This window comes from Electrophorus electricus, chromosome 15 (assembly GCF_041902795.1).
Source record: "Electrophorus electricus isolate QZ-2024a chromosome 15, ASM4190279v1, whole genome shotgun sequence".
In the NCBI taxonomy this organism is placed as follows: domain Eukaryota; kingdom Metazoa; phylum Chordata; class Actinopteri; order Gymnotiformes; family Gymnotidae; genus Electrophorus; species Electrophorus electricus.
Genome location: NC_137511.1, coordinates 20,231,767 through 20,245,469, shown reverse-complemented (window position 1 = coordinate 20,245,469; position 13,703 = coordinate 20,231,767). Strand labels below are relative to the sequence as shown.

Here is a 13,703-nt window from a genome sequence, read left to right as displayed (position 1 = left end):
CTCCCGAGATGGGCCAATCAGTTGAGCCGTCTCCGGAAGCACGCATGCGCCCCACACGTCAGAGAGAGAGGATCCCTTCCAGCCGGGGCAGACTCTCATCCAGCTGATAAGTGGCGGATTAGCTGGGGCTCCTGCTACCTTCCCTGGACTGTGTAGTAGCCATTTATATAATCCTGTTTTTTACTAGTCCCGATCACTGTGCCTGTCCCTGTCTTGATCACAGTACCTGTTAGCTTGTCTCCCTTTATGTCAGTGCCTGTTCCTGTCAGTGTGGCCATACCTATGTCTGTTGTTGTCTTGGTCCCTGTCTTACCCCCTCCTGTACTGCACGTGCTCGCCTGTATTGGGTCGCTTGGTCCTCCGGCCTCGCCATTCGGCATGGGCTTCAGGGCCGTAGCCTGATAGGCTGGTGCGCCGGGAGTCGGGCCATTGAGGAGGGGCTCTGTTACGGTATGGCCCCTCCCCCCAAACATCTCCCTGTGTGTGTGTGCGTGTGTGTGTGTGTGTGTGTGTTCATCTGTAAGGCCACACCCTCCCTGTGTTTCACATCTTCTCCTTATTGTGTCATTAGTGTGCGTGTATATAAGTCTTGGGTCTGAGTATAGGTGGTGTCGATGTTTGAACCAGGTTAGCTCGCTAACCATGTTGTCTTTGTTTCAAATAAATGTTTCTTGTGTTAGACACGGCTTGTCCTCACATCCTGCCTTGCCTCCATACGTCACAAGATAGGAAAGCGAAGTTCATAAATCCCTCAGCAAAACTCCATCAACAGTCAATGATTCCTCGGGGTAAAAGAAAAAATAATCCTACTCTTTCAGGTGTATTCCCACTGTGCGAAAGTGGAGGGAGAAGATGCAAACTTTCCGCAAGTGAAGTCCCACGACCTGACGCTTCCATGTGTTCAAAAAACCTATCCCTTCTGGTTCCTGTGATTCCCTATTTCATTATTGGTCAATTCATGATCGCCCTGCCCATTGGGTGATCAGTCATCTACAGTCATCTTCTCCAGAAGGGAGGAGCCCTGAACTCATGTGCCACGCACCCTCCTTATGGGGTGTGCTCAACAGAATACACGAGTACAAGAAACAAAAAGGAAAACGGTTGACACACAATTACACATTATTTATCATATGTGATTGTTACAACCTATATACACTGATTTAAAATAAGTTAATCTTGAAAATAAGAATTAGTAGAGGAGGTATTAATTAGTATACATTTAGTATGAGACTGGACTGTTAGTTAAATGACCTAATAAAAACAGTTCTTGGTTGTGGTCTCTGCTGGACATTAACAGGTCCCATATCTTGCTGCACTATCTGCTTCTGGTCTGCTTCCTTCAACACCTCTTCAATACTCTTCAATACTGAATAAACAGATCTGATTAGTGAACTCCTGTGTCTGATTACTGAACACCTTGAGTTGAATAGTGAACAGTTGAATCTGATTTCCACTTCATTTTTGTATTTTGCAGTTAGTTAGTGTAACAAAAATAAGTCACCATGGAGATGCATGCAAACATTACATCCAAAATTGAGCATATAAAACACATAGGTAATTGGTTTTCGTAAGTCAGGGTTTACACACAACTCATTTCCTCAGTATCTTTCCCATTTTCCATTTTGTAATCTCAGTACATAAGTCATAATTCAATCTTTCTGTCACAGTACCCCCCTCCCTAGCACCTATTTGCTTTCCCCTCTCTGGGTATTTGAACTGTGCCTGCCTTTATTACTACTACCTGGATCTTTGCTCTGTCTGGATCTGCACCTTTGTACAGTACAGCTTATACCTATTAAACCTTCTGTTATTATCTGCGTGACCCTCTCCACCTACCATTTTTTCCTGTGTACTCCACCACAGCCATTGCAATAATGCAGCCTAAGGCAAAGACCCATTCAAACGGAAGGAGAATCACTTGGAGATCTTCAATTGTTCGTTTACCATTTCCTAATGATCATAAACAAAAGAGAAAATGGAGTGATGCACATTTTCACTTATCAGAATTACTGTAGTTGTGGAAATTAGTCATGAGTTCATGAGAAATGACTATGATTTCAGTGTTAATAAAGGGTTAACACAATTGAACATACACAATTTAGCGTCTTTGCAAAATGTATGCTGCAAGTAAAATGATTTAAAAAAAAAAAACTACAAACAATTCAGAAAACTAAATGCACCCAGTTATTATAGTAAATTATAGTGTGCTAATAGTTGGAACATTTCTGGTGAGATAGTGCATACTTACGCATTGACAGGATCAGCTCTGCTGTTAGTGTTAAAGAGTTCACCAAAAAGAGAACTGCTACTCCACACATACACAGTCTAGAGAACGGAACTGAAATACAAGACCGAAAAGGAATTGTTTCACTGGCAATCCCGAACTGTTTTCTGTTCTGCATGAGAATCAGATTACAGCAGTGTCAATACAGAAATTAAGCAAAAACTAAACTTCTGCTCTCTTCAGTATTCTCCTTCCTGTTTATCTTTGTGTTTTTATATCTAGACTCTGTTTTTATGGTAGGGCAGTACCCTGTAAGAACACCTTTTCTCCCACCAGTCATGTTTACCTGGGGTTCGGGGTGAACTTCACACCTTGACCCACAGAGTATAAAGGTCATTGGGGTCAGGGAGGCTTTGAGGTTACAAAGGGCTGGATGTCATTGTTTCTTGTTATCCCTTCATTATGTCATCAATTTAAATCTGTATAATCCTGTCAGGCTTTGCTGAGTCTTGTTAGTTTTAGTGTTGTTTTTGGTTGTGATTTAACTCCTGAATATTTTTGTTGATTTAGTTTTCTTCTTTACATGCTTGACTACCTGTTTGCTGACCTTGAACTGTTCTTTCATCAACAATATATTTCCATAATTTATAACAATTCCTCCAGTCTCTCCTCATCCAGTGTTACAGTGATCTGTATCTCCATCTCTGTTTTAGTGAGTTTCATTTTCACACAGTCAGCTCTATTTATTGGTACATTATCAACAGGTGTGGAGTTCCCTTTAAATTCAAGTATGCACCTGCAGTTCAGCATAGTAAAAATTTTATAATGGCAGTAGACGAGGATAATGCTCCTCAACTTCCATCCGTGGACTTGTGCCCCGTGCAAAACGACGACCTCCACAAGGAGATCGCCCATTTATTTATTCTTGTTGGTTTACTCATAGTTTGTTTGTTCAACCAGTTTTCGCTAGCAAGTGTAAAGATCTGCAGTAAAACATTCACAGATGGCTGGACCTCCACGAATTCCTTCCTCAAGTCGAGAGAGATCTTCCCTGGGAACACATCAGCAAGCTAACCATCATCATCAACTGACAGCTGGATGATAAAGGTATCTGGACAGAATAACGTGATCCAATGTAACTTTCACTTTAAAGTGCAGGAAAGGCTCACCCCCACGAAGCCACCTGACGTTCTGCAAGGGCCGTGAACAAAGCAACGACAGAATGTTGAAGAACTGAGTTTAATATCTAGCAATGTACTTTTTTTTGCTGTGTTTTATGTAGAGATTTAATTTGGTGCTACAACACTGTAGATCCAAGATAAAGGAATCTGTTTGTTAAAGGCCAAACTCAAAACACATATGAGGGGGCACGTCCATTAAGACCAACCATTAAAACCATAAAGTAGTCCCCCAGTGTGTGTGTGTGTGTGTGTGTGTGTGTGTGTGTGTGGTGGAAGGGGGGGGGGGTAATTAATAAAACAATTAAATACATAACTAAATATAAATGAGAGCAGAATAGATGACTGAAGAGGAGAAGAGAAGAAGTGCCAGAGATGAAGAAAGACAAGTTGAGCAGAGAAGAGATGACAGAGGAGAGGAGAGGAGAGGAGAGGAGAGGAGAGGAGAGGAGAGGAGAGGAGAGGAGAGAGGAGAGGAGAGAGGAGGAACGGAAAAGATGACTGGAGAACAGAGAAGAGGAGAGATCTACAGAGGAGAGGAGGAACCGAAAAGATGATTGGAGAGCAGAGGAGAGGAAAAGACATGACTGTAAAGGAGATTAGAATATAGGACCAGAGGAGAGAGGGTTGGAGAGGAGAAGTCGAGAGGTTAAAATGCGAGGAGAGCAGAGAAGAGCAGATGTACCTGATGCCCTCCCAAGTGTACTTGTAAGTAAATGACATCAATTTCCTAAACCTTGGTCACAATATCTGTACTTGTCTTCATATAACAATACATAGATTTCTGGTTATATGAATATTGTTATACATTATTATTATTATTATTATTATTATTATCATTGTTATTATTATTAATAAGGTACTAATAATTTCATCTTATGAGTTAGTGAATTCCCTGCCCGCCGGGGAGATTTGTTCACCCACACCCACAGTTTATGGCTACGGCCTTCCCTTGATCTCTCTATCTCTCGCTCTCTCTCCTTTTCTCCTTTTTCCACATGCGAACTCCCCTTAATTTCTGATTGACTCAGATTTAACCACTCGATCTTTATCTCTGTTGCCTTGAGAGCAATAAATAGCAGTATATGCTACTGCTTAGCAGTATAATTGATGCTTTGGTATGGTTGTGTACATGCTGTGCTTCCTTTATGATTATGTTGTAAACAGTTATTGTGATTATGTTGTAAACAGATCCCAGTGACTCTCCGTACCACACAGAGCGGTCTTAATCCACCCGTCTACTAACCTAACATCACATGTTTGTGGGTATAGATTTGAATATGGTTGAATTTCGTATCATAGTCTCTCCCTTTATATCAGGATCCTATACTCCTATACTCCTCCCCCCACACACAAGCACGAATGTACACACACACACCCACATACGCACACGCATGCACATAGTCAGTAGTTCACCCAGTGTCTCCCCATTTGTTATAACTGTGTTGTTGTGACGTTTTAACTAATAAATGTGTCTCGTATGTTGAACCCCGTTACCTGAATTGTTGTCTCTCATTTATAACCTGAGTCCAGAACTACTATCGAACTATCCTTTAGAGTATAATTATACCACCAATACACCAATTACCACCAATACAATTTACTGTAGATGTTTGACTTGGTTGATAAGATTAAAATAAATAGTTGGAATTTTAATGCAGTGTAAACTAAATTTCCAATATTTTGTTGGTAATTTTATGAGACTGACAGCTTTAAGAAACTTGTCTGGCACCTACAGCAGAGTGTGCAGAGAAAAATAAACACCCTACTTGTATATATGAAGGAAAGCCAAGACAGACTACAGTGGTAATGCACAGCTGTGGACTTGTGTCTATGTAGTGAGTTTTAGGAGGTGGTAATTTAACATTTATTTTGGAACAAAGGAAACAACAATTTTACCTGTTGGACTGAAAAACAACAAACATGTCACTCATACAAACCAGGCTAAAGTGTTTAAGCACACTGAGAGGCTGAATGTGTGTGTCCCAGTGAAAGGCCCAGTGATAGGCTGAATGTGTGTGTCTAAGCCCAGTGAGCGACTGAATGTGTGTCTCCAAGACCAGCGAGAGGCTGAATGTGAGTGTTTAGTCAAGTGTGAGACTCAATATGTGTGTCTTAGACCGGTGAGAGGCTGAATTGGTGCTTAAATCCAGTGAGAGGCTCAATATATGTGTCTAAGCCCAGTGTGAGGCTGAATATGTGTGTCTAAGCCCAGTGAGAGGCTGAATATGTGGGTCTAAGCCCAGTGTGAGGCTGAATATGTGTGTCTAAGCCCAGTGAGATGCTATAAATGAGTGGTGTTTCTCAGTACTAAAGCATTCAGCAAGGTTGTTATACACATGATTATTGTCACATGGCTCCAGGCAACACCACCTCTGGCCACTAGATGGCAGTCTGCTCAATTTTCCCCAAGTTCCATGTGCAAATAGTTTATTATAACATCATGGGCCTTCTAAGAGTCATTGCTTGTAATTTTCCACAAGGCCTTTACTCTAAAATGCTCAGAGAGATTTCTTCACATATCATTCTCTACCTTGGTTGCTAAGGTGACTGCCCTTGTCAGCCACCATAGAGGATGACACATTACACACTAATTTAGCCACTATAGAGGATGGCACATTACACACTGAATCGGCCACCTTAGAAGATGGCAAATTACACAATTAAAGCAGATTTTCAGACTCACAACCACATCTTTCACGATTTGTGACTGTCATTATGTAACAATATGATTGTTACATTAATCAAAGTGTAAACCTGCCTTAAGCCTGTTACCCAGGTTCCTTGTGAAGTCTTGCTCCCAATTTTACAGCATGCATTGCTGAGTGTTTCCCTTGTTTTGTCTCTGAGTATTTTGACCTCTGCTAATGGTTGTACAATTTGCCCTCTGGTCTCTATTGACCTCTGCACTTGACTCCTTGACACCTGCCTTGTCTGGCATTGTTACAATTATAAATGATGGCATTAAAATTTAATAAGGTAACCTTTAATATAAATGAGGCAGAACAGATGCTGTAGCTGCAGAACATTTAGATGCTGCTCACATGTAAACATGATGCCAGACATGAGTGTTCATATACAAGTTATTTCATGTATTTTGTCTCACTTTATGTGTCATACATTTTTCAAATGCAGAGCTCCTTTTATCTATGTAACATCTAAGGACTGAACTACTGCATTAGATTTTCATATAATACATTTTTGTACTTACCTAGTGGTTGTTTTCTCAGAGGCTTTTGTCGACCTGTTTGGAAATGTGACATGTAAGGGAAACCCAGTAAAATTCCTTCTGCTCACATGTGATCAAAAATAGGGAAAAGCTAATTAACCAATGATGCCATCATATTTGAATAAATTCATTTTAAAAAAGACCCGACATTGTTGCTGGTTCAGACAAACATTCATGCAGATTTTGAGCACATTTAATCAAATTATATTTTCCCCACAAACATACTGAGTAGGATTTATACAGTTCTCATTGTTGGAATGTCACACCCTCTTGATATAACTGTCTTTCACATGTATCTGTCACAGCACCCCTCTCCTAGAATCCTCCCCTGTTCATGTGTGTGTGTGTGTGTGTGTGTGTGTGTGTGTGTGTGTGTGTGTGTGTGTGTGTGTGTGTGTGTCTATTGTCATGCCCCTAACGTCTTACCGTGTTACCATGTGTCACACCTGTCCTTAGTTATATTCGCTGTTAGCACATGTATTTAAAACCCTTTTGTACTGTAGGTTGTTTTTGGTGTTTGACTCTACACGTAACATCATGCCAGTGTCTTCAGGTTTAACTGATCGATAAGTTGTTGTGGTTTAGAGTGTTTTTGTTCCATTCTTCGTGTTTTGGTTTCAGTTTTGTTTGTGTTATTAATAAACATGTTATTGGTTAGGGAGACTTGCGTCTGCATCCCACTTCCTCATCATGTCTTGTCACAGTATTATAATTATAATGTCAAACATGTGTCACCTTTTTGTTGAGTTTCACAGGAATGTCACAGAAACACATTTTTTTCAGGGCAACTATTGTAGTGACAGAACAATAAAATAAATGATGAACACTTAAAAATAAATGATGAACACAATAAATGCAAAAATACTGTACCAGTAATGCCAAGTTCTGCAAATGCCAGTACAGTCACAATGAAGAGAAGTACAATATCAAAGATCAGTCCCATAAAATCTACAAAAGGGAAAAAGACCCAAACATGTATAAAGTTTATTTAGAAGTGAATTCATGCTTAAAGGCCTGTGAGTTATACCCTATAAAGATTTAAGGCTTCCAGAAAAGCTTACAAAGCTTCAGGATTTATGTTGCATTTATAATTTTATAGTTAAATATGAAGATATCTTGTTCTTATTTCACCTAATTTTCTCACCTTGCTATTCTTTGCTGGTACGTTACCTCATGTATGCTAGTACGTGTTACCTCATGTATGCTGGTGCATATTACCTCATGTATGCTGGTACGTTACCTCATGCATGCTGGTACATTACCTCATGTATGCTGGTGCATGTTACCTCATGTTTGCTGGTGCATGATACCTCATGTGCTGGTGCATGTTACCTCATGCATGCTGGTACATGCTACCTCATGCATGATGGTACATGCATGCTGGTACATGTTACCTCATGTATGCTGATGCATGTTACCTCATGTGTCTTGGTGCAGTGTTGGTAAAGCAGGCACACATGTTGCAGTGCAAACACAAAGCTTTTTAGCAATCACACATATTAGAAAACACCTCTGCTTACCTTTATCATTTCTTTTCCAGTAATAAATGAGAAAAAATGAAAGGAAACATATGGAAAACAATACTCCTAATCCGATGTCAAACAGACGGACTGCAAAGAGAGAAAAACATATTGCAGACATTAGTATGGGCTTCATTTACATTATTTTACAATATTTTTCATTTTAAATATTCCTTTAAAATAATAAAATGAAAATATATACATCTAAAATTAATGTGTACATTAGCTTCAATTATATTATGGCGTCTCCCACAGAGACCAACTTCATTTCCTAGAACCCTCAACTAGAGGACACCTTCCTTCAGTAGATCTAGTTTGTCTACTAATCATCCTCACCTTTCCCATTTCACCATATCATATATATATATATATGTAGACATATCCTGATCCCCATCTAACTACTGGCCGATAACCTGCCTCTGCACAACATGGAAGCTCCTGTCAGGCACCATTGTGGCTATGATGAACAGGGCCCTATAAGAAAGCGGTTTTGTTTGTAACCACACCTGCACCTTCTTCATCTAAATGTATATAAACCCGTGCCAAAGTGTGGAGGGTGTTGGTTATTGTAGGCATAACGTGTGGATGTTTTATGTTAATGTAAAACATACTCTTGTATCTGTCTAACGTTAACTGTTTCATCCATCTCACCAGGATATACAGCAATGACATCGGAATGCCGTTTGAACTGGATAAGTGTGCTTGTATGGTCACAAGGAGAGGGAAGGTGGCTAGAACAGAGGGCTCACAGGCTCACACTACCAGAGGGTAATATAGCATATGTTAAGGGCAGCTAAAAATATCTTGGAAGTCAAAAGGGGATGACGAAGAGGCCACAAGGAAAGTAGCTACAGCCAAATACAAAGAATGAGGTAAGTCCTGCTAAATCAGCTGAATAGGAAAAATAAGCTATCCAAGCTATCAGCACTTACACTCTACTAGTCTTCAGATACCCCGCTGGCATAATAAGCTGGCCTAAGGAAGAGACAGAAGCCACTGACATCAAGACAAGGAAACACCTCACAATGCATGCAGGGTTTCATCCCAAATCCAGCACACTGAGACTATACACTAAGTGGAAGGATGGAGGCTGAGGACTAGTGAGCTCCAGAGCCACTATCCAGGATGAAACAACCAAGACCCAGGAATATACCAAGATAAAGGCCCAAAGTGAAAGTGCTTAGTGAGCACCTCAGACAGCAGAAACCCAAGGAGGATGGAAGTGAGGAGGAACAGGGACCATCATAGGAGGACAAACCCCTGCACAGTATGTACCACAGGCTGATAGCAGTAGTGGCTGATATGGAGAAATCCTACCAATGGCTGGAAAAGCCTGAATTGAAAGACAGCAGTGCCTCTGACTAATCATGCCAGCACAGAAACAAACACTAAGCACAAGCTCAGTAGAGGCTGGGATGTACCACACCAGCCAGAACCACTGATGCAGGCTGTGCAAAGATGCCCTTAAGACAATCCAGTGCATAATAACAGGCTACAAGATGCTAGCAGGCAGGGCATACATGGAATGCCATAACCAAGTGGCTGGCATAGTGTACAGAAATATCTGTGCCAAGTACACACTGGATGTTCCAAGGTGTATGTGGGATACACCCCTGAAGATTCTCTGGGACTTAGTAATGGCTAACCATCCAGATATAGTAGTGGTGGACAAACAGAAAAAGAGGGCTGTAGTGATAGGTGTGGCATTCCTGAGTGATAGCAACATCAGGAAAAAGGAACATCAGAAGACTGAGAAATACCAAGCACTGAAGGAAGAGCTAGAAAAGATGTGGGGGGTGAAGGCAACTATGGTAATTGGAGCAATTCACAGACTGGGAGAATAGCTCCAACAGATACCAGGAACAACATCCGAGATCTTGGTCTAGAAGAGTACAATCCTTTGTACAGCTAGGATGCTATGCAGGACTTTTAGTCTCCCAGGCCTCTGGTTGAGGATCCGAGCTTGAAGGAAAAAGACCGCCCAACATGGGCGAATTGAAAATGTATACACAAATTTATGGCATTTAGCTGACACTTTTATCCAAAGCAACTTACAATTGTGACTAAGTACAACAAGTAATTGAAGGCCTTTCTCAGGGGCCCAACAGTGGTAACTTGGCAGCAGTGGTGCTTGAATTGGCAACCTTCTTATTACTAGTCAAAGACCTTAACCTGTGATATTTGTGTGTGTGTGTGTGTGTGTGTGTGTGTGTGTGTGTGTGTGTGTGTGTGTGTGTGTGTGTGTGTGTGTGATCTGTATATATTACTGTTATTAACATGAATATGCCAAATATCAAAAAGGATCTAGGGTAAATGGAGATGTGTGCTGACACTCTACATGTTGACTTCACATACAGATACAAATTCACCTTTAATTAATGTCATTAGTCTTTTAGCAGTTTGTCATAGGCATATTGACACCTGCCATCCAGAGAATCATCACAGTATAATGACTCACCTCTTCCTCTCTGTCTACATGATAGATACATGATGGCAGAAAGCTAACAGCTATAATTCACATCAGGGCCACAAAAATACAGGTTTAGATGTGGTGAAAGTAGCACCTGCTCAAAGTGATGGCATAATTAAACCCTTCATTACAGTCAAAATACATGCAGAGCTGACATAACAGGATACAAAGTATCTTATTACATTTATCTGACACTTGCACCCAAAGCAACTTACAATTATGACTGAGTACAATTTGAGTAATTGTGGGATACAAGCATTGCTCAGGGGTCCAACAGTGGCAACTTGGCAGTGGTGGAGCCTGAATGTTATATTTGATAACAGTCATTATTGTGAGTGTATATAAGTCTTCTTTAGTCATGGATGTTGGTCATTATTTAACCTTCCGTTAGCCTTTGTGCTATGTTGTCTTATGTTGTGTGCAAATAAACATTACTGTGTTCTACATGGCTCACCTTTGCATTCTGCTTAGCCTCCCAGCATTACAGAAACATAGACTGCCAAAGGATGCCCGGGAGGAAGAACAAAAAGAAAAGGAAAGGAATGAAAACGTGTAACCGCTCCTCCCCAGTCCTTGCAGGGAAACCTTCCATACTCTTGGGCACGCTCTCTACTGGCACAATGGGGGAGAGAGCCCCTGAAGATTTTTTTTTTTTTTTGGGGGGGGGGGCTCAGAGTATGGTTCAGGGTCTGGACTCTGCAGAGTCTTACAGACCCCCATCGGACTACCGGAACTGGGAAGATGAGAACCAGTATCCAGGGTTGGACTCTGGGGTCTTACTATCCTATGAGGACTATTGAGAGGGCTATGAGGATTATGGATGGAGTGAAGAGTTCTACAAAGTCAGCCTCCAGTCGGACTTGGAGGTTGACCGCTTGGAGGATCTAGCAATGGAGGTGAGGATCCTCCCTCTGTGATGGACATTTGGTCAGCAGATTCCGAGAGCGATGAGCCTCCGGTGACCAAGGCACGCCACTCTAGAGCCAGCAAGTTGCCCTGCATGACTCGCAGAAGGTGGCAGCAACATCATCTGAAGACACTCCCTCACCTAAGGCACACAGCCCCAGAGCTCGTGAGCCTACACGTAAGCAGCAAAGTGGCAAGAAGGAGGTGTGACCAGTGCCCACCCCAGAGACAGGCAAAACAGCTGATGCGCTTCCTGGGTCATCTGCCCGAAAGCCAGAGAAGCCTCCACCAACCAAATCAGTGAGGGGTGATCCCCCACAGACTGGTCGGACTTCAACCCAGCTGACGACTGGGGGACAGGCTGGGGTTCCTGCCAGCTTCCCTGGAATACTTCACAACCCTTTGTGTAGTTTTGTTCACATGCCTGTCCCTGTCACTGTAACCGTCCCTGTCACACTTAATGTGCCGGTCACTTTGTCCCCCTTTGTGTCTGTGCCTGTTCCCGTCATTCTGTCTGTCATCCCTGTGTCTGTTGTCATCTTAGTCCCTGTCTTCCTCCCCTTAGTCCTGCTCGCGCTGGCCCGTGTCAGGTCGCTCGGTCCTCCAGACTTGCCATTTGGTGTTGGTCTAGGGGCCATAGCCCGATAGGCTGGCGCACCAGGAGTCGCGACATTGGGGAAGGGCTCTGTCATGGTATGCCCCCCCCCCATGTCTCCGTGTGTGTTCGTTTGTATGGCCACGCCCTCCCGTGTTTCACACCTGTTCCTCGTTTTGTGCCGTTATCATGAGTGTATATAATTCTTGTTTAGTCATGGATGTGGTTCGGTGTTTAACCTTCCGTTACACAATACACACAATTCAAGGAATCTCTGGCTCATCCATAAGCCAGCTAGAAAAGATGGATTTAAACATACAAGCATGCTACTCATGTACATTAACGGCATTTTGCAGATGCTCTTATCCAGAATAACTTACAAAAGTGCTTTGTCATTTACTCACCCTAACAGTAGGTTAGAGTCCAATATACCAATGAACTAGAATACTTGAAATACAAGGATCAATGCTGATACCTAGAAGTGTGAAACAACTATAAGCTCTATAACAGACAACAATAAGTGCAATAACAAACAATATCAAACAATGCTAGAATTTTGGTTATTCAACAGGTATAGGATCAATGGTCATTCTAAATATTCCATAAATAGATAAGTCTTCATTTTGCATTTGAAGACTTCCAGGGACTCTGCTGTCCAGACAGCCAGTTGAAGATCATTCCACCATCTGGGAGCCAGGACAGAGATGTTTGGACTCAGCAACACTGAATGCCCCATCACCAAGAGTACACAGCTTAAAGGATCTTTAATCAAGAAGAAGTTAGAGAAATGGAGGGTGTGCACTAGAGACTACGACTGTAGAAGTCTACCAAGGTAAAAGGGAGCGAGGCCATGCAAAGATTATAACCCAGAACAAGCAATTTATTATTGATATTGTACTGGGAGCCAATGAAGATTTGTCAAAGTCAGACTGATGTTCTCTCAGGATCTATTATGGGTTAAAACCCTTGCAGCTGAATTTTGCAAATAATGCAGCCTGTTCAAAACCTAAGCAAGGAGTTCATACAGTCGATTCTAGATACTATTTGTAACCACGCACACTTGTTAGCACACACCTGCATCTAATGTAATCTCATTATGCTTGTATGTATTTAAAGCCTTGTTGGTGTGTGCATTGTTGTTGGTCATTGTTCACATTCATGTTTATGGTCACAATGTTTTGGTTTCCATGTTAGCCATAGCTGTATTTATATTCCCTGTTATGTGCTTTCATCAGTTCCACCACAGTATGGTATTAGAATTATATTACTCTGGAACAGAAGAATATACATGTCTATGATCAGAACTGCACAGTCCATTTCAGGAGCAGTCTTCCCTGCATAGACATACTGCTCTAGGGACATCATCATGATGGACAATACACACCCCCAAAACAGCCTCATCATACTTGTATTTTATAGGATTATATAGAAGTGTGAAGTCCAGAACAACAATGCTAACAAACAGCTTTTACCCACAAGATATCAGGCTTGTGAATGACCTCCACCCATTGACCCTCCTCGCACTGCAAGTACTGCCCACACACAGTGAAGGCAGGACTCCACACATTCACAGACAGTAAC

At 41.8% G+C, this 13,703-nt stretch overlaps 1 protein-coding gene across 2 annotated transcripts in view; it reads right to left on the bottom strand.

Moving 5' to 3' along the window:
- Window positions 1–13,703, bottom strand: part of LOC113569021 (uncharacterized) — a 33,161-nt gene that overhangs the window by 6,796 nt on the left and 12,662 nt on the right. For both annotated transcript variants that reach the window (XM_035533311.2, XM_081698344.1), the window contains 5 exons: window positions 8,152–8,241; window positions 7,502–7,579; window positions 6,614–6,646; window positions 2,249–2,338; window positions 1,837–1,950 (listed from right to left, as the gene is read on the bottom strand). In XM_035533311.2, the coding sequence (XP_035389204.2) occupies window positions 1,837–1,950; window positions 2,249–2,338; window positions 6,614–6,646; window positions 7,502–7,579; window positions 8,152–8,241 (405 nt within the window). The remainder of the gene's footprint in view (window positions 1–1,836; window positions 1,951–2,248; window positions 2,339–6,613; window positions 6,647–7,501; window positions 7,580–8,151; window positions 8,242–13,703) is intronic.